The sequence below is a fragment of the Pygocentrus nattereri genome, chromosome 29 (assembly GCF_015220715.1).
Source record: "Pygocentrus nattereri isolate fPygNat1 chromosome 29, fPygNat1.pri, whole genome shotgun sequence".
In the NCBI taxonomy this organism is placed as follows: Eukaryota; Metazoa; Chordata; class Actinopteri; order Characiformes; family Serrasalmidae; genus Pygocentrus; species Pygocentrus nattereri.
Window position 1 is genome coordinate 10,442,612 of NC_051239.1, and position 26,938 is coordinate 10,469,549.

Here is a 26,938-nt window from a genome sequence, read left to right on the forward strand (position 1 = left end):
TACAGCAAAGGAAAGCATGTGTTTATTTTCAGAAATCATTTCTCAGGGCAGACAAATAAAATCACTGTAAAAAGTACATCTGAAAGTTGTTTAATTGTTCCGTTTTCTGCGTGCACACTACAAATCCTCTGCTTCTGAGAGATAAACAGTACATAAAGAAGCTTTTATGTTATAAACTCTTTACAAGAGGCCAGTAGTAACAGTACAGCACCTGGCTGAGTTGAAGGGCCATTTCACCGATTTTCCAAAATTTCTGCATAATTAAATGGTTAAGATGTAAACAAAGTCAATGGCTTGATGTGAAATGCTCTGTTCTTGAGAACCTTACTGAGTCAGAACTGTTCCCAGTGGTGCTGATGGGAAACAAACATCTGAAGCCATCACAGAATGTTATGTTCAAATATTTGCAAATACGCTGCCTGATATCTTAGACCAGGGGTGCACAACTCCGGTCCTGGGGGGTCAGCTTCTACTACAACGCGCTGATTGACCTGCTCGGACACAGCTGATTACACTCATCTGTTCATTTCCAGGTTTAGACGGTGTGATTGAATTGGCCAACTATCAAACTCTGCTGGACACTGGCCCTCCAGGACTAGAGTCATGCACCCCTGTCTTAGACATTATTTCACATTTTAAACAAATGACTAGACTGAGTTAGGCAGAATTTTTAAAAAATTGGTGGAATTCCCCTTCACAGCTTCCAAGGCAAGTCATGTTTCACTGACAAACTAAGATTTCTGATGAGGAGTTTAGATCATCGTCACCTTGACATAACAGATGGCAGAAATGGTCTCTCAAGAGAGATAAAAAGAAATAAAAAGTGAGTGTGGTGGATCTCACCTCCTTAATTTATTACTGTACAAGCAGTTACAATGCTGAAAACTCCTTTTCACATGAATATTGCACTGGTTCTCTTCTGATTGCTATTACACGTTCATACAAAGAGAGAGAGCAAGAAAGAAATGTACAATCGCCAGGAAATTACTATTAAATAACCCATTTAGAAAAGGAATAAAAAGATACTGACACAAATGGTGCAACAATAAAGAGCCAAAAATGGAACAGTGGAGCTGGCAGACAGAGACACACACACACACACACACACACACACACACACACACACACACACACAATCTCTCAAACACACAGACTGGCACCAACTACAGAACTAAGCTTATAGAATCAAAGCATAAAGCTGGAAAACAACCCCTGTCTAAAAGGCCTTTAACAGTACATGGAGAGAATCAATAAATATTAATACAGTGTCACCTACAAAACAAAAATTCTATTATTCTCTCATTTCGTCTCTCACTACCTCATACACGCATGGCCTGTCTGCAAGTGCTTTTCTCAGGAAGAAGATTGCTCCAAAAACAGAGGGTTTTTCAAAGAATGTGTGATTCATGGTTACAGTAAATTAGATGTAAACTCCGGTGTATTCTGCTGGAACTCTACACTGATCTCTATCTGAATAGTCACAGTCCTCATCCACTGAACAGTGAAAGAGGGAGAAAAAAAATCCATTTGGCAGCAAACGTGGGTAATAAATGAAAAGGCTCGGTGCCTCAGCTGAAGTAAATAAATGCTATCTCTGCAATCTGACTTCAACCACCGGTCACAACCAGAAATACAGACTCTGGCACTGGTCAGATCTTAAAGGAATATTCAACCTAATCTCTGTGCTGCATCTGCATCGTTTGATAACTGCAAACACTTTCCCCTTTAGCAGAACACCCTCAAAACATTTCTGTGAAACATATTTTATAGACACTTAATTTTTGATAATATTAAGTCAATCAAGAAATGAATTAAGCTGTCAATCTGTATAACTCATTCTTTCACAGATGGAACTAGTTTTCCAGGTGGAAGATTTTTTGGTAATACAGATATTACCAGCGTATTGGTGTGGTTTACACATTCTTGCCTGATCACCATGGATACCAGAAAACCCTGGACAAAGCAAATGTAACCGGACCCTGCCGTGCTGTTCAAAACCTGGAAATTCCCCTTTTGAAAAAAGGGTGCCAAAAGGGTTCTTTCCATAATGCCATCGAAGAACCATTTTTGGTTTAATGAAGAACCTTTCAATGGATGTTTTTTAGTGAACCCTTTTATGTGGGTGTGAAGAACCTTCTTACAGTTCAAGGGACCTCCATAGGCCTGTCAAGACTGGGCTGATCGCAACAAATCTAATCTCACTAATCAGTTATTTTAGCTGATCACAATTATTTTCCACAACTGTTACATTTCACAATCATATGTTTGTTATATGGGTATGTTTTTTAAATCAGTCGGTTTGAGGCAAATGTATTTAAATAAAAGACAACAGTAAACACATTATGGGTCTCCTGAAAAAAAAAAGTTCTGACAAGTGATACAACCCCTTTAGAGGGCAGCAATGAGATCAATGTTCATTTATTTGAGCTTGAGGTGTTTCTGTCGTCAGTTGGGAGCTGCTAAGCATGACAGCTAATCAGCCAACTTGGCCACTTTAGGTTAGAACTTTAACAGCTGCAAACAATGAACAAAAAAAAGAGACAATTTAACTGTTAACCGCAAATATATATGTGGCAATCAAGTGTCAGCTAAAATTTCATGACTGTGACAGGCCTAAACCTTCAGATTATATGGAGGTTCTGGGAAGAACCCTTAAAAAGCCTTAAAACTTTTCAAATGTTCTTCACTACAAATCTCCTTGAATAATGTGGTTCTTCCATGACATTTCTCAAATTTTATTTACTTTATTTTTTTTAGAGAAAGTGCAGGATCAAACATTTACTCACACGATTCAGTAGTTTCCAGTGACTTCTAATCAGTCAATTCAAAATGGATCCCATTCTTTCCTAAATACAGGGAAACACACTGAAATGACTGTTAGTTACTGACTACACAACACGTTTGCACAGATGAGAGAAAGTTGAGAATTCCTTCAAAATGTCGTATCTGTTGTCCGTCAGTACCAATGCAGGCAAATAGGCATCCCTACAGATACGTTTTCAACTGACGTGACTTAAAACGCATCTCATGTTCTTCTTTGGCACCATCAGATAAAGGTAAGAGTGTGGAGTGTGTGCATGAATGGGTGCGAGGCAGCTGCCACTTAATCTTATCAGACAGAGAGAGTATTACGTCATCTGAGAGCACATACGCAGACCTCATGCTAACTTTGTGTTCAACTCCTTTCACATTGACAGCAATGTTTAAAAACTAAAGGCAGCAAACATCATCTTTAAATTATTCAAGACAAGGACTGAACGTCATTGCTGAACTGTGGGCAGCCAGAAATGGCCCACACATCCAGCTCTCCAGGCACTCCGCAGCAGTCTTAAAGAAGGAACATTGCACCAGAAAGCCTTTTTTCCCCCACCAGCCTTTTCTACCAGCAGCTTCCATTAACAGTCAGAAGTCAATATTATTATGAGAAATGATTTGATATGAAAGTTATCAACTGTTAGGGGCCTCTGGGAATGAAAGGAGAGATTCAGTTGATACTGGCAGAAGGGTGAAGGTTTTGAAAGTCCAAGCCCTCCTCTAGCAAGCAGACAGGTGAGCTGATTCACAGGGCCCATGCTGTACAGTTTATTATCAAAGGGGAAAAAAAAGTCTGGAGAGTCTGGAGGCGCCTCCTCCAGTTATTGATTGCACAGACTCAATAACTGATAGCGGAGAGGGACCAGAGCCTTATAGAGTGACGGGCAGGTCGGGAGAGCCCAGTCCTTCCTCTAGCCACTGGACAGAGGTCCCTCGTAGCAGGGTGGCCCTGTGGTGAATGCGCCTCAGCCGGAGCAAATACAGCAGAATGGAGAGCAGCACCACCAGGAAGCAGGCCAGGAACAGATAGTGGTTATTCATGAAAGTGAATCCACGGTGCCAGTGAGAGTGAGAGCCCTTCAGACTCTCCTGCTGGATGTCCCTGAGAAGCAGAGGAATAAGAGAACATGGTGAAAAAGTCTTAAAAGAAAGCATCGCTTCTTTTCGTCATTCGTTATATTAATTGAGGCACACATAGTTATCTCTAAAAAAAAAAAACAAACAAAAAAAAAAAACAGCAAAAAAAAAAAAAAAAAAAAAAATCAGGCCACTTTTACTACTGTTTTAAGTTATGCAAAGTTCTTTTGTCAATTTTTAATAATAACAGTGTCACAATGTCAGAAACTACATAAGCAAGTATATTTGACATACTTGACGGCTGGGGACAAGTGTGTGAGGCGAGAATTTAGCTTCCATTACATATCAGCAACTTTAGCCTGCACAGTGCTGAATTAGTGGATATAAGCTACTAGTTAGCTACACTGGCCTCATTAGGCACTGCTAAACTTGTGGATGTTACCTAAAAACTTGCTTTGTTAGCTCCAATAGCCTTGTTTGTGCAATGCAAAACCAGTGGATGCAAACTACTTGTTTGCCACATTAGCCTAGTTTACACAAAGATACACTGTGAGCCATATTAGCCACATTTGTGCAATACTAAACTGGTGAGTGCACATTTCTTGTTTGCCACATTAGCCTAGTTTGCACAATGCTAAACTGGGAAATATAAACTTCTTATTGGCTACATCATCCCTTTTTTAAGTGGTGGATACAACCTTCTGATTAGCTACAGTAGCTTTGTGGGCATAAAGCTATACTTAGGGTATAATCTATTACTTTGCACATGCACACATTTTGGCCAATTAACTACATTTGTAAATTCACTTTTTGGACCAAAACACCACTTTAAAGACCAAGACAAGCTCTGTAGTGTTATGAAGGGAGGTGGAGGTACCTCAGAGGTAGGAAGCGTGTGCGGTACAGGATGGCTCCCAGAGTCCACTGCACCTCTTTATCATACACAAGCAACGCAGTCTTCAGGTTGTCGTAGCCCACAGGGAAGGAGAAACCTGAGTGGAACACCTCATACACCCACGCAGACTTAAAACACTGATATCTGTCAAGAGACGAAGACACAGCCTGTTTCTCTTGTCCTTTTGGAGCTTGTCACTCTAACAATTTAACCTAATTTGTGGTGGAAAGTTAAGCGTTTGTAACATACTTGAGCCTGTGCAGGTCTGCATGGGAAGCATACAGACCACGATCAAACCGTTCTTTTAGAATTTTCCACTGGGTGGCACAGTAGTCCTGCAATCATCACAGAACAGAATTAGACAGGCTAAACCGAATCTAACCTGTGTAAACTAAAAAAAAATATATGTATAATATATATATATATATATATATATATATATATATATATATATATATATATATATATATATATATATATATATATATACATACACACACACACACACACACACACACACACACACACACACACACACACACACACACACACTTCAAAAAACCCAAACTCTAAAAACTCTCAGCTCACCTTTGCAGCATTGGCATACTTAGAGGAGTTGTAGTCACCCCCCATGCGCAGCACATCCTCTGTGCAGTAATAGAACTCAGAGAAGCCATAGAACTGGCTGTTGCTGAAGTCTATGGGGGGCTGGTAGACCCCATTCAATGAGGTGCTGGTCTCATTGGTGCGGTTGAGAAACGGCTGGAGCAGAAGGCGGCAGCGGTCAAAGTCTCCAGACCCACGAAGGTGCAGCTTCTGGCCGGGGAGACCCACCTCGTCCTCAAAGTCAGTGGGCATGCAGGGGTCGAGTATGGGCGAGTCGGCGCTCTCGCCTTGATGTTTACCCAGGAGCCTGCACACAGAGGACAAAAATAGATAGATGGAGATAAAAAGTATGCACTACTAGTCCATTACAATCCAACAAAATATGATAAAAGTGCTGTTTCTTACTCTTTGAGAACAGAGAACTCCAAATAGGGGACATTAGGATTTACAATAAGAAAATGTGAGGTCACCCATTACAGGTGTAAATCTCTGACCTCAATTTCTTTATTTAGAGTTTCTTTATTACGGCCAATAAACGAGTGCATACTCACTGAATATTATTCTTATCATTTATTCACAATTCTAACATTTCAAAATGAATCTCGCACTACATGTATTACATTTTTTCCTGACATCTGATATGTTGGAACATGCAAAAAAAACTAGTAAAAATACTAACAAAAACTTATAGCACAAATTATTTTTATTTAATATTGCATTTTCTGAACTGTAATGAATCCAATTAGACAGGACTAAGTATGCTTTCTGCACAGCATTCTTTAAATACTCACAATACCCTTGATATGCTCAGAAAAGCTTACTGTGATGACAATTTTCATGATAATGATAAATACTGTCATATTGCCCAGCCTTAATACAGATGTACCACAGTCAGACAGAACCTTACACCACTGTGGCTCTTACTTGTTCTGGAGGACAGTATTGCTCACAAGTTGCTCCTCATATCTCTGCCTGGCTGCGTTCCCACCAAATCCCAGAAATGTTGAAACGTAAACCCGGTAGACGTGTTCTGTGCGATGAGCATCACAGCCCAGGTTAAACTCAGCCAGTAAGTTCTTAGCCACCTCTTCCTGTAAATGCAAATGGAAACACACATGTGGGCAAAAAGACATGTCTGAGCTTGCTCTGAGCCAGATAACAAGGCTTAAAAAATCTCTTACTCTGGGTACTAATGTTAGCAAAAGCACACTACAAGCCATTAACAGGCAAAGCTTTAAAAAGCAGTGTCATATACACTGGAGCCCAGTTTGTTAGAAGTTGAAACAGAACAGAAACATTTAGTATGTAACAGGAAAAATGTATTGGAACTAATTCCTCTTGCCCTTCAGTCAGTGATAAGTATGCACAGAAAGCTTTCCACATGTTTACTTCTTTCAAAAAAAGGACTTAACTACCCGGCTGGAACAACCTGGTCTTAGATCAGATGGTTTGCATTTAATCAATTAATTGTTGTTAGTGAAGTGACAATGTAAAATAAAAAGGCAGACTTACAGCCAAGGTTCTGGAAATTCCCCATATGGTCAATAACAAAAATAAATCAAAAACACCCCAAATATACACTGCAAACATGCTGAATCAGAATAAGCACTTTTCTTTGCTGCTTTGGACAACAGTTAGGCCTTGTACACCCACACACTGCTGTGGCATCATGCAAGCAGGCTGATCTTAACTCAGAGCCTCCTACAGGCCTTCTCAGTCCACAGGGAAGGGCAAGGTAAGATAACCATGTACCAGAGAGGTGGGAGAAAAAGATGTGAGTGACCAAACCAAGCTTTCTGGCTTTAAGAATGGAAATTGTTGTAGATAATAACCTGTTGTGGAGAAGCAAAGCTTACAGTTTTGGGCACTTCGTATGCTATCTGAGTGGAGACGCCACCCATGTCCAACACTCCAGCTGTGCGTCTGCGCACCAGCGTCTCCTGCTGGTCGCCACCAGGAACTTGCACCTCTATGACAGCCTCATGATCTATTAAGACAAAAGACCACAGAATAGAAAAAGAAATCAAAGAATACAGCGAGGAGGGAAAAATGTGATTTTAAATGCCGTTATTAGGTGACAATTTCGTAGCAGCAACTATGGGGGCCAAGCACGACATGGTCAAACATATGTTCACACCTGTCCATCACACCTATATAAGCTAGCTGGGGATTCCCTCCCACGCGCTGATGCTGTAAGAGGATGTGTTCTGTGAGGTTGAGGTCAGAGCTTTGTGCAGGCCACTGGAGTTCTTCCGCACCAAAATCATCAATGTGCTTTATGCACAGGGGCACAGTCATGATGGAACAGGAAAGGACCTTCCCCAAAGTGTTGCCACAAGGTTGGAAGCATATAATTGCCTAAAATGTCTCTGTATGCTGTGCCATTAATATTTCCCTTCACTGGAACTAAGGGGCTCAGACCACACCCTAAAAAAATGCATTCCAGTAGATAGCGATCTCCTGGCATTTACCAAAGCAAGATTCTTCAATCAGACCACCAGATAGTGAAGTGATTCATCACCCCAGAGGACACGCTTACACTGCTCCAGACTGCAGACTCCAGACAAAATACATACATTTATGAACATGAGGTTGGGCTGCGTGAAATCAGTTATATGCCTGGCCTAATGGAGGTACGATAGCTCAAAACAATAGTTACAACAACAACAAATCTCACTTATGCCTACCTTATGTTTGCCTTTTACGAACATACTTAAAATAACAGCCGAGTCTTAATAAAGCCTATAATCCCACAAAGCCCCAGAGCTTAGCAGTGACAGGTTAAAATATTTATAGACGTGGCTTTCTGACATTAAGGACAAGCAAAGATTAAGTCGTGCTGACATTTAACTTTCCTTCGCTGAAAATAAAGCATGGCACATGGAAAGCAGACATCTGTGAAAGATGGCCTTGGATAAAGAAGTGTTTAAAAGACCTCCACTCTAGGATAAGAGCAGTGCTCCACCCACACAGGGTTCATATTACCAGCACCTATGTAAGAGCTAGAGAACATCACCCAGCTTTCAGGAGTACAGAACATATCAGGCATCTGGCGGCCTTTGTCTACAAAAGTCTGCTATTACTATTGGAATATAACTAAACTGGTATATCAGAAACTGGTCTAATCAACCAGTGTGTAGAACAGTCTTGCTTGACTGCTGTGATGTGTGGGTTTCATTTGCCATTCAAAGTCACAGCGTAAGGCCATAAAACATATTTTAAGGCCCCATGACAACAATTACATGTAAGAATGGAACTAGTAAAATCAAAGTACTTCATATCACATCTGTTCACTCTAGTGTCCAACTTTCTGAACACAATTACAGCAAGAAGCCAAAAAGCTACCGAAGCTCTAAAATGCAATAATGAATGTGACACAAAACTAATGTCTAAACTAAGAGTTTAAGTGGTTTCAGTCTAAATTAAAGCCACATTGAACAAATGAACAAGTCACCACAAAAATCAAGCTATAACGTTTTTGGTGTTTGGATCCCGAATAACAAACAGCAGCAAAACTTACCATCATCTACATGATTGAACCTCCCCAGCACAAAGTTGATTCCAATCCATGCATATACACCTATGAAAATAAAATGAGAGGGGATAATCAATGTTTCTGATCTGATGCACAATGACAGCGGACTCATACTGCTTCAGACATTTGCTGTAAAAAACTACTGGCACCAGACAGATGTTGAAATTTGACCAATATATCAAATTTATGTTTAATTGTATATTTATTGTACTCTGACAGAGCAAAACTTCCAACTTGCTAAATGTTTCAACAACTGTGCTAAAATTTTGTTTACCACATTTGTAACACAGATAGATCTAGTTCCAATTTCTATTACCCCTTAAAATGTTAACATAACAGCATCAATTGTTATGTGCATGAAAAATAACAAACATCAGCATCAAGACACAACTGGTGCGTCCCCAATAGTTACCCTACAAAGCGGGCTGAACTGAACATCCCATTTCAATGGCAACAACCTGTACAATCTGTCTCACCTTCTTGCTTCCCAGAAATGACTTCCACATGTGAATCGGAGAAGAGAAAGTTGAAATTCACGGGAATGTCAGTCCGCAAATCTTCCAGCAGGGCTTCTTGCTGGCTATAACAAATATAAGGTATAAAGTGAATGCTGATGAAATGACCATTTATATTCACAGCAACTGATACAGGTATTATAAAAGAATTAGGGTGTACCTTTCTGGCAGAACCCTCATGCCTGCAGTGCATAGTATATACAGCGGAGTTTCCTGGTGCTTATTTTTGGGGATGTGCTGGGCAGCAAAACTTAGCAGAGGATACATGTAGTCACTGGCTTTTCCTGGTGTAGTTGCATATTCAGAGATACCTGCACAGGCAGACATATGTGTTATGATGTTCTGACACATAAGTACATGTTGTAACCGCACTGGTGTCAGATTTTAATGAGTTAAAGGGGACAAAGACGAAGACTCTGGACGTATTACTGGTGAGAGCCATGGTTAAGCTTCGTTTAGCTCTGGAACAGCTTTTTGTGTCTTCTAGTTTATACTTGTTGTAGCATTTCCACACTAACCTGGTTTGATCTTCATGACTACTGGCTTGCGGTGCTGGTCTCTCATCTGCCGGATGTCCAGCAGGTCATGAGGGTTGCCGTTATGCCGAGGCCAAGTGTACACAAACACACGAGAACCGCTGCTCCCACAGTCCACCACCACACCGTAGTTTAGGTTGGGATTACTCGTGTCCGTGGCTTCCACGTCCGTCACCCGCGCCAAATGCCTGGAGAGCAAAAGGACGACAGCAAGGGTAACAAGTAACTATAACCATACCAGAGAAACAGTTTCCTGAAGCATAAAAAATATCTCAGGGGTCAAACACAGAAAACATTTTCAAACAAGGAAAAAAAATAACAATATTAGATTAGATCTTGATATTTTAGGAAAGTCTTGCTTTGGAAGGATCAAATAGATGTTTCAGGGCTACGATAATATCTCTTATGTGTGTAAATTTTTTAGTTAAATTTGGAAATCAATATCATTGAATTTCATTATAAATACATTTTTGTCATTATACCTATATTTGCACTGCACTGAAAACCTGAAATTGTCACTGTCCCCAACAAATATGCTAAAAAAGCTTTTTCTTGGAACTAAGCAAGCCGACCTGTGGTAGTGCTTGTCTTCTCGGACCCAGATGTTCTGTCCTTTCCCTGGGACCAGCAGTAGGTAGAGGAGTCCGAGGAGTGCTGCCAGAATGCCGAGCAGGAGCAGCTGCCTTAAGGTGGGGAGCATGAGTCGGGGAAGAACTACAGGAGACAGGCTGAAGTGCCATGATGCTGGAAACAGGCAGGAGATACTGATCCTGTGGATAAAACACATTTTTTTTTACTGATTTCATTTGTTGGACGTTTACACAAAAGTTGAAAAAGTTCACACAGTCTGCACAAACAGCATGGAAGAGTGTCCCACATGGCACTGAATCAACACAGCATATACAGGACTAGCACAGATCGTAACAAATGATAAAAATGAAAAAATAAAAATGTATAAACTTTTCTGGTTTTCTTTCAAACAAAACACAAGTTAAACCTTTCAGGTTTCATAAAAAACATCCAATTAGGCCAGTAACAATTTTGGAACTGACAAGTGTCTTTATTTATATCTTGTTTCCTATATGTGCTACTTGCACTTCCCAACAGAAACAGCATGAGCTCAAATAAACAAACATTATTCAGGCTGCCCTCTACAGGTATTATAGCACCAAGGCAGAATATGACCTTATGTGTATATGGCAGAATGTTTTTTTACAATTCTTTTTATATATATTTGCCTCAACGCAACAGATGATTGTTTGTGATGTACACCTATGATTGTGTCTGCTAATAAAATAATTGGAGTCTGCTTCTATAACTACATCAGTTCAAATAACTGTGATTATGCAATTAAATAATAATCGTGCCAGACTTCTTTTCAATTTGTCTACAGACTTGAAACGACGTATTTTATTAAGCAAAATATCAAAAAAAAAAAATCTACTTATCAATGTGGCAAATGGAACTTAGAACTTGGTTAAAACCCAATGCAATGCTTCACAGCTAAAATGCTGTATGCATGAATGGTGAAGACGTGCGAGCTGTAGCAGCGACACTGCCACAACACGCCAGTCACACAGAGGCCATTTGCATTTAAGCATCTGCCTAAGGTGTCATAACAGACTTCTATTTCTGTTATTGCGTTGGTGCTGTGATTAAAGCATAAATGTCATGCAGGCAGTTCATTTTTGATGTTCAAGTAAACTTCAGAGTCTTCCGACATCATCATCATCATCATCATCATCATACATAAAATCAACATGGGTCACGCAAAGTGTTTTAATGAAATATATCGCTGCTGTCGGGGTAAAACCATTTTTCAGTTTTTGACATAATTTGAAGATACCTGTTGGACCAAAAGAAACAGCCCTAAATGACTTGGAAAAAAATTCCATTGACATACATTCAAAGTAAAGTATGTTTTTTTTTCCTTCTCCTGTACAATCATTATTTTGGAGATACAAGGTTTTACTCCGACAACAGTGATATTTTAAAAAATACACCGAAAATGGCAATTTTAGTGATCTGGATACATTTAAAAATGAAACAATACATTTGAAATGTATTGGCACCTCAATTATATTTTCCATATGGATACAGTGCATCATTCAGCAATACTAACAACAAATAGTACCAAAAAGTGAAACATGACAAAAGTTAAAAGCCTGAGAAATGACTGTCTTAATAAAGTCCTCCTGAATCATGCAGATGTAGTGAGTCTGGGGAAAGTATGGTGCAAACATCATTAAAGCCATAACTAAAACAAAAGCATGGACCTACCTTCCCATTGTGTACAGGTGCCAGTGGTGGCCAACACTGTGATCTTCAGGCCTTTAACTATCTCCCCTTCTCTGAACGGCGGCGTTGCTTTTGGACAGCATCCTTAGCCTGGACATCACCAAGAGAAAGAGGAACGTACCCATGAACTTGTAACTAATCTGAGCCACGTCTAAGGGGACGTGGCAGAACCTTCTGTCCACATGATTAATCAACACACGGAAGAGAACTTCACTCTACCTTTCACAACACGGGCCAACGGTGAAATGACTTGTTGACCTGTTTTAAGCGTATTTCGACCACGTGCCAACAGCCAGTTTACAAGGACTTTACAAGAGACAACACGATGCAAGCTGGCTGGCTAACTAACTACGTAGTTGTCACCGGCTTGACATTTATTAACCCCGCAGTAACTGCCGGCACGCTGTGCGCGTTTATAACAGCGTAATAATCTGAAATTACATTTTATTCCTTTAAGATTTCCTGAGTGGGCCCACACGGCCGTTTAGCAAACTGTGCTGACTGGTAACGCTGGTTAAGTGTTACAGCTCACCAGCAGCTCAAGGCAACCAGTTACATTAAACTCGCTGAGCACGGACGTAACGTCAGCTCGCTAAACTGGCAAAGGCAGCAAACAGCGCCTCTGGTAGCGCTAGCTAGGTTAACTAAGCCGGCCAGATGACGTTAGATAACTTTCACTACTGACCATTTTCCCAGTCTGCGCTGAAAGTGGAAGAATACAGACTGGCTGGCTGGTATTAAAGTACTTTAGCTCAGCTGCTGTTAGTGTTGACGTACCCACCGTTAGCCGTTAGCTAGGCGTGTGGCTAAGTTTACTCTTCCATCCATCCCGGCGAAGCGCCTCAACTCTTATAAATAAAAAATGGACACAAATGTACAGATTTAACCCTCCACACAGGGACCCGCAGTGACGTTAATATGTTTCCAATACTTAGAAGGTGGCTATTGCTAATGTGGTTCAGCTAATAGCTTTAAAATCCGGCACTGCAGGCTAACAGCCCGATGCTAACCGGGCTAACTACAGAGCAGGTAGGCGAGGAGTGCGCGAGTGCGCATGCGCGTCTCTTTAACCAGAAGGGGGTTACAACATACGTCTTTGCTGTAAGGTGTCGGTACGGAGCCCCGCTGGTGACGTCCCGTATAAATAAAAATAATGCGTGGCCACGACTTATTAACGCGTGGGAAACAGATCCTAATGCGTGGCCACAACTTAGTAAGGCATGGGAATGAGATGATTAAGTCGTGGCCATGACTTAGTAAGGCGTGGGAACGAGATCACGGCTTACTAAGTCGTGGCCACGCGTTAGGACCTCATTCCCATGCTTTACTAAGTCGTGGCCACGCATTAAGACCTCATTCCCATGCTTTACTAAGTCGTGGCCATGCATTAGGACCTCATTCCCATACTTTACTAAGTCGTGGCCACGTATTATTTTTATTTATACAGGATGTCACCAGGCCTGCGAGCGAGTCCTCAACAAATGAGAGTGAATTGAGCTCAACGGCTAAAATAGAAGAGTTAAAAGTTTCTAATCACTCGCCCAGAACCGTTCTTTACTTTTAGAAAGTAGGAGGATGTGTTTCACTAAAAAACTATTTTTTTCCTACAGCAAACGGGTTTGGGCAGCAGGAGGCGGGCTTCACTGCTAGAGCGGGATGATTGATAGGCGAGCGCAGCAGCTCATTGGCTGTTCGTGCTCAATGACGTCACGGATACGCATGATACGCCGTTTTAAACTCCTATAGCTCGAGTTTAAAAGCTCTTAAAAATATAACAGCGGTGTTAAAATGCTTTATGCTGTTCACTGTTCGGCAAATATTTTCATTCTTTTACATTAAAAATGTTTAAGCATTTATAAACTATGATTTTGCTCAAAGGCTCCATATCAACCCATTCATTTTGGACTCGCTCGGGAGCGCCCTCTAGCGTTCGAGAAATCCGCAAGACATTGCAGAACGGATGGCTGAGTGAATACTTGGAAATATAGTGTGCATTTTACCACTTTAAGCTTAGTCCCCTGTTTGAAACAAGTTCACTACAAAGGCACTGAGGTCAAAGCCATTCTGCAGAGTATAAGCCATTTGCCTGGGTTACGCTGGCTCTGTAGATACATTTTTGGGATGACACTTTAATTTCATACATTGTCATTAAAAAAAAAAAAATCAAATGTCAATAAGTCTGATTCAACTGTTAATATACCCTGTTAAGCATCATAATTTTTATTAGAATAATACATTTTTACTTAAAGGCCACTCTTAAAACTCTCTTTAAAAAGAAAAACACAAACATGCCATTACAAACATGAATCATGACAAAAAAAAAAAAAAAAAAAAGAAACACACTGTAGGCTATATGATTGCTCTCTCTCTGTAAACTGCAGTCTCTGTACACAGCCTGTCCAGTGGTTTTTGTGCCATCTGTTCTCATCTGTGCTGTGTCACGCCAACACTTCAACACTGACATCAGTCCTCTATGTTGCATTTCTAAGTAAGAAATAGAAAAAAAAAAAATTAAATCACAATGTTCACATTCACACAGAAACATGTAAGCTTTAAAACTCTTCGATGATTAAAAAGTAGAGGTTAGCATTTTTATTTTTGTTTTATAAGCATGAGCGTTGTGTGAGCAGATCCGTGATCTGAATCCCGGTTTTACCTCGTGAACGTGACACAGAGAAACGCCTTCAGTAACAGTATTTTTCATGCTTAGTCGCTGTTTAATGTATAGTTGTTTTGAGCTCTTTTCACGTTAAAAGTGTTGAAACGTCCACTTCAAGCCCAACGTGCTTTTTTATTTAACACAATGAATGCAGGAATAAGATGAAGAGAAAGAAGAAATAGATGCATCAAGTTGTAACAGTGACTAAGCTATCAGAGCACAACTTCCACCAACACACACAGGAGCTACCATGTGTCTGAGTAGGGTTCGAGCACGAGCTCTGATGTGAAACGTGGCATTAGTGTTAAAGTTTTCAAAACCTGATGCACTTTTTTTGGCTGTTTGGCTCAGAAAAAAGTCGGTATGTATTTATATTTTATTTACACATAATTTTATCCAATTTCCAGTGCAATGAACTGTAATGAAAGACAATGAACCACCAACACTACCATTCCAAAGTTAATCATTTATACAGTGTAGTTTTAAAAATTAGTTTTACAGAACAAAAGGTATGTTTTAGATTTACTATCCTCTATTTATATTATAAATATAATAATAAAAATAAACCATGAAAAATATTTATACATGACAAAATTATGATATTATTTATGTATTAATTTTTTTTTGTTTTGTTTTATTATTTATTTTTCGGCTTTCTCTGTCATTTTAAAATCATCATCTTCTGGACGCTTTTTGATAATCTAAATAAATACATAAATAATAAAAGTTATACTTTTTACATTAAAAATCTTTTTTTTGTGGAATTATTTCATAACTTCATTCTCAAGTTTATACAGTTTTCTCTGTCATTTTAAAATCATCAAGAGCATCTGATCACTTTTTATCTCCTAGCCTCCTACGGCTGCACTGCACATGATTTGAATATCAGAATAATTTCATACAGGTATCTGCAACCTAAGAAGTAAGAAGTATAAAGAATGAAAAAGTAGTTTTATATTATTAACAGCACTGATTCTTTTGATTGGATGCATATGAGCGTCATTAGTAAGTGATAAACCAAAGAGAGAGGACAGCTACTCACAGCCTGATTCGACCGAGCTCCCTCTCCAGCTCCTCATCGGTAATGCTAGTATCAGGCACGGAGGGCAGGGAGTGAAAGAAAGCGTCGTCCAGCACAGCCGTTTCTTTAGTTGCGATAGGGTGTGATGGGATCTCTGGTAGTGTTAGACTTGTGTCTGGAGCATTCTCTTCTAATAAAGACTTCAGCTCCTCCTCCAGCTCCTCTGAATCTGCTTCATCTGGAATAAAAGCAATAACATCATTAGCCTTAACATAATCACACTGTGTATAGCTGCTGTAAGAGGATTCTAGTAACATTACTGACAATCCAGAGAGAGAAAGTTTTGAATTTGTCATTTGTTGCGACCATAAAACCTACTTGAGTCTAGGGCTCCACCTGCAAGAGTTTGATTGACTTCATCCTGAGTATCACAGAGCTGAAAACGAGCAAGAAAAAGAGAATGGAAGAACAGAGGTGAAGAAATGAACGTGTAGGGCCCAAATTTAAGAATGCTGATCTGGGGTCAGCTAACACTTCCTATAAACCACAGAGCAGGATTATAGAAATGATGAGACCTGCTCTTACAGTCGCACGTTTTCACTATTTATACTTCATTGACTATTTTACCAAGGGTTTCTACTTCTGCTCAAGTACAGAGGTCATTTACATCTTATAAAATCTTATGTCATCTTGCTATTACTGGCATAAGCTGTTTATAAATGTTATGTATATGTATTGCTTTATAAATACATGATAAGATAAGATAAGATAAGATAATCCTTTATTAGTCCCACAGCGGGGAAATTCACAGTATTACAGCAGCAGAGCAATAGAAGTAAGGCACTCAGTAATAGAAACGGGAAACAGTATAAACACTATAAACACTATAAATAATAAAAGTTAAAGTTAAATCTCTAAACTATTTACTACAAAATAAGAATAAAAATAAGAGTTGAGTAAGATCTGTATTGCACTTATGAACATATTGCACAATGAAAAATATTTACATTCTGAATATAAGTGTATATTATTCAATTTATTCATTTATGTGTTATGAAGTATTTATGTAGGTTCAATTCATATATTACAAAATAGTCTCACCTCCTGAATCTGGTCAACCAGGTTCTCGGCTCTCTCAACCGTTACGCCCTTCAGAGAAATCCTCAGAGCTGCTACGCCTGCCTGGTATGCCTGCATCACCTACGATACACACAAACTCACTCAGATATAGACGCTAATGTAGGAGTCAATTGTAGATAACCTTTATTATCCATTTCTGACTAAAAAACCATTGACAGTTCACGTGTGTCGTACCAGGCGGTCAGTCTGTGAGCTGGCTATCCTGTCCAGGATTCCCTTAACTGTCTCAAGCTGAGTGTACAAACGGTCTGCTTTCCTCTCCACACGCTTTCTCCCCTTTAGACATCTCAGTGCCTGCAGACAGCAGAAAGAGAGGACAGTGAGATCAGTGAGATGCTTTCCATAAAATCTTTGTCAAATACTATAATACTAAAAATACAATATTATTCACACCTGGGACTTTTTCCCTTCTTTCAGCAGAGCCTTTGCCTGTTCTTTACATCTATTTAAAAAAAACCAAAACAAAACAAAAAAAACACAAATGTCAATACAAACAAACAAATAAGTAAATACATGGCAATAAATTACATAAGTGGACCTGTTGTGTTAGAAAAAAAGATACTCCATCAAAATAATATTTTTCTATGTAAATAAACTTACTTTTCTGCTTCCTGGCCCAAGGCCTCCACTCTCTCCTCCAGCAGCTTCTCACTGCGGTGCAGCTGATAGATCCCCAGATCCACCTCACTGACTGGAGACACGCGTCCATGTCCTGCCTGACTGAACTTCACCAACTGGCCGTAAACACAAGTGAAGGAGAGGCACAGTTAATAATCAAAACCAAAGCATAATAACAGCTTTAAATTTAACTGTCACCTCATATTTAGTTGCTCAGCCAAGACGTGTTTGGCATCTGGAATCTGCTCATTTAGTTTTGCACTGAAGCTACAAAAGTAGCTCTCGCTCTCTGCCTCGCTCTCTGTCTCGCTCTCTGTCTCGCTCTGTCTCGCTCTCTGCCTCGCTCTCTGCCTCGCTCTCTGCCTCGCTCTCTGCCTCGCTCTCTGCCTCGCTCTCTGCCTCGCTCTCTGCCTCAGTCTAGCTTTCATACATTCTCTAGCAGTGCAAAGTAGACCCCCCAGCTGTTGTCATGCTTGTTAAACTGATAAAGCTGTGCTGCAGTCTTCCACACACGGAACACCTTTCCTTGTGAAATATGAACAGGGCCTTAAATGTTTTTACCTTTACATCAGTTACTTAAAACAAACAAACAAACAAAAAAAAGACCATACGTCTACAGTATACTTCACATGGTTAAACGTTAGATGTTTTATTATTTTAAGAAGGGATTTATGGGCTGTAAACACACAATTAATTAAACATTAAATTGCAAAAATGACCAAACAATATAGATAAAGATCTGTACATCTGCTGTGCTGCTAAATCAGAACCAGGCAGTACTGAAAAAAACTACACAGAGGAGGGGCTCAGCACTGGCTAACAGGCTAAACGCTACAGAGCATCTTTAATTCCAGCTGTCACTCCAACACCAGTCACTTGAATTCATTCTCTTTGCGTCTTTATCCTTTATATGCGTGTAATTTGAGTGTCTTTCTACCTGGAATAGAGGATGCACAGCGGTGGGTGGAACCCTGAGCCTGATAACTAACGTTACTCTTGTGTTAGCCTAGCCCAGAAGCCCACAGCTCAAAACACTACACAACAGCTTTGTACTCCAACACCAATCAGCCTCTCAGACATGTGAAGTTTTCAGTCACCTGCACTTGTAACAGCAGAGCAGAGGGGGTCGAAGCTGTTTTGGATCTGTCGGCCACTAGATAAGCTAAGAAGGCAAGAGTAGCCTAGCTACGAGGCTACAAGTCCATACACCACAGAACCGGTTTAATTTCGGCCTTCTGTCCCTCAGCCGCTCAACGTTCCTTCCTCAGAGTCTTTATAACAAGCTCCTCTCTCCTAGTTTGCAGCACCATTTAACAATGAATAAGTACTGTTAGATTTATGGTTTGATATTTACTGAAACGTGGATTGAAAATTAGACACTACATTCATGTACAACAATCAGGCGTAATGTTATGACCACCTCCTTGTTTCTAAACTCCACTTACTGTATAGCTGCACTTTGTAGTTCTACACTTACAGACTGTAGTCCATCTGTTTCTCTGATACTTTGTTAACCCCCTTTTACCCTGTTCTTCAGTGGTCAGGACCCCCATGGACCCTCACAGAGCAGGTACTATTTGGATGGTGAATCATTCTCAGCACTGCAGTAACACTGACATGGTGGTGTGTTAGTGAGAGTTGTGCTGATACGAGTGGATCAGACACAGCAGGGATGCTGGAGATTTTAAACACTGTATCCACTCACTGTCCACTCTATTAGACACTCCTACCTTGTCTGTCCACCCTGTAAGATGTAAAGTCAGAGACGACAGCTCATCTGCTGCTGCAGTTTGCGTTGGTCATCCTCTAGTCCTTCATCAGTGGTCACAGGACACTGTTGGCTGGATATTTTTGGTTGGTGGACTATTCTCAGTCCAGCAGTGATGCTGAAGTGTTTAAAAACTCCAGCAACTCTGCTGTGTCTGATCCACTCAGACCAGCACAACACACACAAACACACCACCATCACGTCAGGGTTACTGCAGTGCTGAGAATGTTATGCCTGATCGGTCTATCTGTTGACTGTGTAAGAGAACTGAAATTGTTTTTCGGAACCAGTCATTGAATAGCTAAAACATTGTGTCATCCCATCAAATGGCTCAGTGGCCCCGAGGCCACATGTGATCTACTGTGGCTTATTCTTGTTTTATTCTTGGCTTAACTGGGCAGTAGAAGTGGTGCATGTTGCAAGCTGCTGTGTGAGAATTTGGTAAATATCCATATTGTTCTTTATAAAATTGCTATGTTGAAAAACCGCATTTAGGAATCATGGCCACAATTCCAAGCAAAACACTACCCATCTAATAAAGAAACGTGTGCACATGCAAATTTCAGACACCAAACATGCTACATATGAGAAACTGTGCACATCTGGATAAGTGGCTTCTGCTCCTCTGTCACATCCTGCACAGCTACACACCTTTTCCCCCTCATGTAGTGAGACGGTGACGTGTTTCCCCCTCTGCAGCTGCAGCAGAGCCAGGCACAGAGTTGTCTCGTCCGGGCAGATGTGAGAGGAGAGAGAGCGCAGCTCCTGAAAGGACAGCAGAGACTGTCCCGCCAAAGGAGAGCTTCGATACGCAGCCAGCAATGCTGCAGCCTTCTCCTACAACAGACAAAAACAAGTAGCATGAAAGTGAATAAAAAGTACTTCAGTGTTTGTTCTCCCAGTGTACGGGTTTTTATTATAAAGCGGCTCACGTTCTTAGCAACTCACTTTAACCAATTCAATCACCACAAACGTCTCCTCTAATGGAACTCTCCCGCTGCCCAGCAGAGCCGACAATGTCCATTTCAACGGTCTCACCAACAACAGCCCGACGCCCCAAGACAACCAGCCAGAATCTACGTTAGCAGCAAAATCCGACTCCTTCTGCACTTTCCCACTCCTGGATATGAAAAAAATCACAGTAATAGCAAACAAGATTCAACATCAGATCTCAAATTGGTCAACATGGAATGCAATACACAAATGATATTACTTTAGCAATATGCTGAACAAATTAACACTGAATTAAACTTGATCTTTTAAATTAATGTTCCTGGTCAGATTAACCACATGAACTTGGTACCGGGCCCAAAAAACAGAAAGCTGTTTGTTTAAATCTGCCACCAGAGGAGTTATGCTACATTCGTTGGATGAGCATGTTGGGTAGATCAGTGTTCTTTTGCACATTCAGGTTAGTTTAGAGTGTGATCTGTTCAGTCTGGTGTCAGATAAAGGCCAAATTAAAAAGATAATATGAATGACCAAATAACTAAATCAGATTCCGGGCCACTTTTACCCACAGTCTGAATGTAGGACCACACAACACTGCAGATGTTATGCGGCCGCATGCATCCCTGACCACCCACAAAGATGGTCTGAGTGACTGGACATGATGCGTTTCTGAGACACAAATATCCCGTTCACACCTCTACTTAAGAGCTGTCCACTCATGATCAGATCACCCGAGATGTGATAATGCCACGTGAACAGGGTAATTTGTGTTTTTCACTTATGACTACTTTAAGATTTGAAACAGAATCTTCATTGTATACAATCAGCACTGAAAGTAAGACGACTGACTGATGTTCTATCTGTGAAAATAACAAAGGGCTTGAAATTCAAAATGAGTGGTTCTTGAAATTTGAACTCCAAATGTAGACGTTTAGGATCTGAGCTTTCATGATACAATAAGCTCTTCAATCTCTTATCCTGCATTGTGAGATGAAGTTATTGACTGGTAATTGTGCCAGTGTACCTGATCATACTCTGAACGACTGTTCCCAGGCCCAGAGGAATGGCCCCCTTTCTCCGAAAACTTTCATTCAGCTCCTGCAGGCTCACACACACAGACCCTTGCCTTCGGCAGCTTTCCACAATCAGCGGGGACCAGAAGTTCATTTTCCCATCCCAGTCTGTCGGGTCCACCTCTCTGTTTTCCTTGAAGGCGGAGAACAAGAAGGCCATCCGCTCATCATCTTCCCAGTCTGGGGGAAACTCTGAGCTGGAGGATGTGCCAACTTTCTGCTGCAGTGACACTGGCATTGCACTACAAATGGAAGATTTACTCAGATGTGAAAAACAATAATTGATGAAATGCATATCGTACACAAAAAACATCAAAGCATGATAGAACGTGCTGTATTTAGTCTGTAGGCACTCAGCACCATCCAGTAAAGTGGTTAAAGAAAAATTCCACTGACTTCCTAAAATTCCTCCATGAATCCATTACTGAGATGTAAACAAAGCCATTCAGACTGGTTTGATGTGCTTCACCGTAGAGAAACGCAATAACCCAGATCTATTTAAATAGTGGAGAAAGGAACTAGACATCAAGATACCATTTTATTTACTACCCAAAAAGACCCTTAAACCTACACAGGTCTTTTGGAGTTTTTATATGTAATGCTGATAATTGTACAATAGTAGCAAGGGGGGGGCTATTTTGCCCTCTTAACTATGTCTGAGATATCAGGCAGTGTATTCATAACCATTTCATATAATAACTTTCTCTTCAGATGTCTGGTTCCTATCACCACCACTGTGAATAATTCTGACTCCTACACAGAGTCAGAGTTGTTCAGTATTGGTTAACTGCTCATAAAACTGCACAAGTCTTTCGAGTTGTTTTAAGTAATGCTGATGACTGTAAAATAGGAGCAATTTTATTTTGCTGTACAACGCCCTCTTAACTATGAATGTTATTTAAAAATGCAAGTTTTAGGCCAACACTTTATGGTAAAACTACATCTGAGCATATTTATAACCATTTGTGGTTGGTTAGTGTAGTGGTTAACACCTCTGCCTTCTACACTGTAGACTAGGGTTCAATCCCCCACCAGAGCAAGCACCCTACACTACACCAATAAGAGTCCTTGGGCAAGACTCCCAACACCACCTTCACCTTCCTGTGTAAAATGATCAGACTGTAAGTGGCTCTGGATAAGAGCGCCAGTCAAATGGCATAAATGTAAATTTCACGTAACACATTTCTGTGAGAGAGATTTCAGAGGCATCAGACTTCTGATTCGAGTCTCCACACTCACTTTTTTTTGGAAATCAAAATAGTTTCTGTGGAAAATCTATACATAGCTTGGCTTTACCACTTTTACCCCTGTCATCCTTATGTATAGAAGACGTGTAGGGTCACTGGTCATTTTAGCTCCTAAACAACATGGCTAGATTTGCATTGTAGACATTGTGAACCCTGTTTCCGATCACCACCACTGCAAAACAACAACCTGACTCAGTGAGCCTCTCCATCATGCACCGTGTCACATCAAACCACTCTGAGTGCCAGTTACATCTCCATGATGGACTAACTTTGACATAAACGCTTCAACTATGAAAAATCCGGTTTAAAAACATGTATATACACATGAATATATTCCATGACATATGATTTTAAGTTAAAAAACAATCTAAAACTTTAAAACATTGAAACAATCGTTTTTTAATTTGTATTGTTTAATCCTCCTTTTTAATACTTTTACACCTTTTAACACAAGAATTTGAGAAAATAAAACACAAGGGAGCTCCATAAATAAACCTATGGCCCAGATCAGCACAACGCAGACATGTCTGTCCTCGGTTAAGTTACACCAGCTGTTAACGCTATTCATCAGTTTTCTCACAGCAGGCCGAGCTGACACCGCACAACAACACCAGGATGAAACCAGCTTCCAATTCGCCAGCTCCCCGTCGGAATTTTCCCGTTCCACCTTAAATGGTGCAGTAGTTACAGTCTGGCGCCCGAGGCTGCTCCGAGTGCTGCACCACTTAAGGTGGACCGGAAAAATTCCAACGAGGAGGTGGAGAATAAGCAGCTGACTTCAGCTTCGTCAGCAACACCTCTCACACCTCTGACAGCTGTTCGGCGAAACGCGGCGAGCTGCGGTTATAAACCCGCTCCTGATTTAAAAAGCAGGTTATGTAGTTTGTTTGGTGCGATTATAAAATCATCCTGAGGTTAACAAAACCACCAGCTCTGCTTCCTCACGCTCACACTCCGCTTCACAGCTCGGCTCGGACGCTGCCAGCTAACGGACTCCTCTCAGCATGTCGGCTCAGAAGGACCGGCGAACGTCTTCATGCTGCGGAGAGTTTACAAGATCCGAAAAATGGCTTGGGAGAAAAAGCGAAAGGAAAACCCTCCGCTTCTCTCCTGCTGTTTCGATCCTGACAGACGCCAACAACCCGGAAAGGCAAAGAGGAGCGTTTTCCTTTAGTCACGAGGGGATCGGTGTACCGCCACCTAGCGGTGCAGTAGTGCACTGTCCTCATACAAGCACAGCCTTAGTGCGCCAGATGAGCGTGACTCTGCGTACACGGGCTCTGTTACATCTACTTACGGGGAAATGTAAACGCTTTCTTCTGCATTTCATCAGTGAGATGTAAGACACGTCATTCAGAGTGGTTTAACGTGAAATGATTCGATGTAGAAAAACTTACTACACACATCTATTTACAGTGGAGGTGATAGGAACCCGCAGTCATTATGTCTACATGGCAGGTATAGTCATTTTATTTACTCACCAGCATAACCAGTGGCTCTGCCTACACATATCACATACATAATGGTAGTAATGATAAGATCCAACAAAATACTGAGTGCGTTTCCATGCTCCATGCTCAATCCAAGACCTGCAGAAAACCAGATGTTGTCAGTAATCCTACAAGCCGTGTATTTGTTTTATACATTGAGTCACTGTAGCTGAAAATAGGAATATACATCATCTGGAAGACGAAGAATTCTTCATTTCGCCAAGCATGTCGTTGATTACAGCGCTGCTCGTTTTGTCATCTTGTTGGTGCTGTGTTGAAAGCTGCTTGCTGTTTCTGGGACATCTCTCTGTTTTCGCACATGTGAAAAGTGAAAGAAATCAGAGTAAGAGTTTACATGTGCTGAAAAATCAGATTTCTGAGCTAAAATGGAGCTCTCTTGATCAGATTTCGGAATCTGATTTCTAGGCCTTAATCCGAGTTTCCTGTTTACATGACCACTTGAATAATCAGATAACTGCCAAAATCTGACAATTATCTGATTATTAAGTGCATGTAAACACACATACTATCCGTGTTTACATGTAGCCTCATAGTCCATTAATAATCCAACTAATAGCTCAATTGTAATAAAATATGTCTATGGATACAGCTCATTCGGAAAACACTAGGCAGATTGAGGCCATTCCGAGTACAATTTCTAGCCGATTGAAGGAGGTCGATAATCATGTAAATAATCTGTTAAACAGAAGAATAATAGCCACGTAAGCCCCTGTATTACCTGATTACACTCCCAGACGGAAAGTTTAAGTATGTTCTGCGTGTGCGAATTTGTAGCACAATGGACGTTAATAACGTTCAGCGTGGCAAGAGCCCGAAACTGGTCTGAAGAGGAGACAAAGTTAATGCTTCAAACTTTAGAAGACCTAACTGTTAAACTGTTAGCAGGATGGATGGATGTAAAGCTCGCAATAACAAGCTTTTCAGATAAGTAAAAGAGCAAATGAACGACAGTGGGTTACACAAACTACAGAACAAAATAAAATTAGATGGAAGTTTCTCAAATTGGTATATTACAAAGCTAAAAGCAAGTACATGTGAAGAACATTTTCCTCTGCCATAGTTTTTAAGCAATAAAAAAACAATCACTGCTTACTGCTGCTCATCTCACTCTGACTGGACTCAAGTTGGACTCCACAAATGCACATACTTTTGGTTCAGATTCCTTGTAGTGATTTTCATGAGATTGTTGAGTATTTAAACATCTGCATTTAAACATCTCAGTCTTAATCTATAATCGAAATGAATTCAATCGCATTTGCGAAAATCTTTGCATGTAAACATTATTTTGCCATGGGCAACACTGCCATGGAGAGCCTAGGAGTGTGGCCATGCAAAGTGGCTCTCGGGACGCGCCACGCCGCCGGATGAAAAGGACACTTAAGCTACTTTTCCACTACATAGTCTTAGCTTGACTCAACTTTGCTTGCCTTTTAGTTTTTTAACTAGGCAAATCTGGTACCTGGTACCGGGGACTGTTTTTGGTGCCGCCTCCATTGAGGTTCCAAGTGAGCTGGGCCGATACCAAAAGGTAACATCAAAACACTACAGATTACTGATTGGTTGGAGAGAATTGCTAAACACATATGCTAACATATCCTCCCACAGTACCCCTCCTTGTGGTTTGTGTTAGGTTAGCGCTGGGCTGGGTTTTTCACTGCCACAGAATAAAAGGAGCATTTGCCAGAACGTGCAGTGTCGTTTGTGTCTTGTTCTGCACCGACGGATATTCATAAAAGGGTAATTAACATTTCTGTTATTATTATTATTATTCATATCAGTTAGAAAAATTTTGCATGATGAGGAAGAGGTGGAATTCCACAAAGAAAGAGGTAAATTAGCTTCACCTTCATTGCATTAAGATTTGCCTTCACTAGAACTAAGGGCCCCAGACCATTATTCCACTTCCACCAAACTTTACAGCCAGCACTCTTCATTAGCCAAACCCAGATTTGTCTGTGAGACAGACTGAAGTGTATTTCCACTGCTCCAACAGTTTTACACCACTCAACCCGACACATGGTATTGCACATTGTGATCTTTGGCTTCTGTGCAGCTGAATAGCCACTGAAATCCAAGCCACAAAGCTTGTGATAAATAGTTCTTGTTGTATGACTTTTACAAGCTAAGTGCATTGGCTCTCAGCAGTTCTTTGAGCTTGAGTGGTCTAGCACTTTACGCATGAGCTGTTCTTGTTCATGTTTCCACTTCAAAATCATAGTACTTACAGTTGGCCAGGGCAACTCTAGCAGAAGAGAAACTTGACAAACTGACTTGTTGGAAAGGCGGTATCCTATGATAGTTACAGTCACTACTGGCAGTGTTAGTTTATGGAGATGGGATGCTTGATTTTACACACCTTTTAGCAATGAGTGTGGTTGAAATAGCTGAACCCACTAATAAGAAATGGTGTCTACCCACTTTTAGCTGTGTATACAGCAGCTTCACTTGTTTTGAAATCACTGATTTCAAGACAAATCAGGGGTATTTTAAAAATACAGTTACTGTAATTACAATCCTAAGAATGAGCTTAGAGAAAACGAATGGATGATAAAAGACACATAAGAGATGCATCAAGAGAGAATTTTCTTTTTTGTGTGTGTTTTTATCATCATAAATCTCAAACAGTGAAAAAACTGTGAAAATCCTTATGGAGCAGAAATCATCAGAAACAAAA

The 26,938-nt window shown here is 40.6% G+C and overlaps 2 protein-coding genes across 8 annotated transcripts; both read right to left on the reverse strand.

Annotated features, from left to right (window-relative positions):
* entpd4 (ectonucleoside triphosphate diphosphohydrolase 4) lies at positions 1-13,311 on the reverse strand. Of its 4 annotated transcripts, none has more exons than XM_017696361.2 (13): positions 13,058-13,311; positions 12,259-12,366; positions 10,551-10,748; positions 9,961-10,166; positions 9,603-9,753; positions 9,404-9,507; positions 8,913-8,972; positions 7,249-7,379; positions 6,317-6,483; positions 5,375-5,699; positions 5,036-5,121; positions 4,769-4,930; positions 1-3,916 (listed from the first exon to the last, which is right to left on the reverse strand). In XM_017696361.2, the coding sequence occupies exons 2-13, from the start codon at positions 12,264-12,266 to the stop codon at positions 3,685-3,687; spliced, it is 1,830 nt and encodes a 609-aa protein (XP_017551850.1). In that variant the 5' UTR covers positions 12,267-12,366; positions 13,058-13,311; the 3' UTR covers positions 1-3,684. The 4 variants fall into 4 exon arrangements, with proteins under 4 accessions (XP_017551850.1, XP_017551847.1, XP_017551849.1 ...); XM_017696358.2 differs by having other exon boundaries at positions 7,225-7,379; XM_017696360.2 differs by having other exon boundaries at positions 7,225-7,379; positions 13,054-13,311.
* A 1,156-nt stretch (positions 13,312-14,467) lies between these two features.
* Positions 14,468-23,915, reverse strand: chmp7 (charged multivesicular body protein 7). Of its 4 annotated transcripts, none has more exons than XM_037536136.1 (11): positions 23,705-23,915; positions 21,458-21,748; positions 20,431-20,602; positions 20,134-20,319; positions 17,697-17,830; positions 17,490-17,538; positions 17,271-17,390; positions 17,058-17,156; positions 16,335-16,392; positions 15,978-16,194; positions 14,468-14,760 (listed from the first exon to the last, which is right to left on the reverse strand). In XM_037536136.1, exons 2-11 carry the CDS (start codon positions 21,742-21,744, stop codon positions 14,748-14,750), a joined length of 1,335 nt encoding a protein of 444 aa, XP_037392033.1. In that variant the 5' UTR covers positions 21,745-21,748; positions 23,705-23,915; the 3' UTR covers positions 14,468-14,747. The 4 variants fall into 4 exon arrangements, with proteins under 4 accessions (XP_037392033.1, XP_037392031.1, XP_037392032.1 ...); XM_037536134.1 differs by having other exon boundaries at positions 23,699-23,915; XM_037536135.1 differs by having other exon boundaries at positions 23,560-23,915.
* Positions 23,916-26,938: the final 3,023 nt, after the last annotated feature.

Excerpts from the sequence above, each read along its gene's own strand:
- chmp7 (XM_037536133.1), bottom strand. The coding sequence starts at position 21,819 with ATGTTTTTTGTGTACGATATGCATTTCATCAATTATTGTTTTTCACAT. Across the intron at positions 20,603-21,457 it reads GTCGTTCAGAGTATGATCAG|GAGTGGGAAAGTGCAGAAGG; the intron begins GTACACTGGCAC and ends TTTCATATCCAG. Across the intron at positions 17,391-17,489 it reads AAGAAGGGAAAAAGTCCCAG|GCACTGAGATGTCTAAAGGG; the intron begins GTGTGAATAATA and ends TGCTGTCTGCAG.
- entpd4 (XM_017696358.2), bottom strand. Across the intron at positions 5,122-5,374 it reads AGTATGCCAATGCTGCAAAG|GACTACTGTGCCACCCAGTG; the intron begins GTGAGCTGAGAG and ends TGATGATTGCAG. Across the intron at positions 4,931-5,035 it reads GCAGACCTGCACAGGCTCAA|ATATCAGTGTTTTAAGTCTG; the intron begins GTATGTTACAAA and ends GTCTCTTGACAG.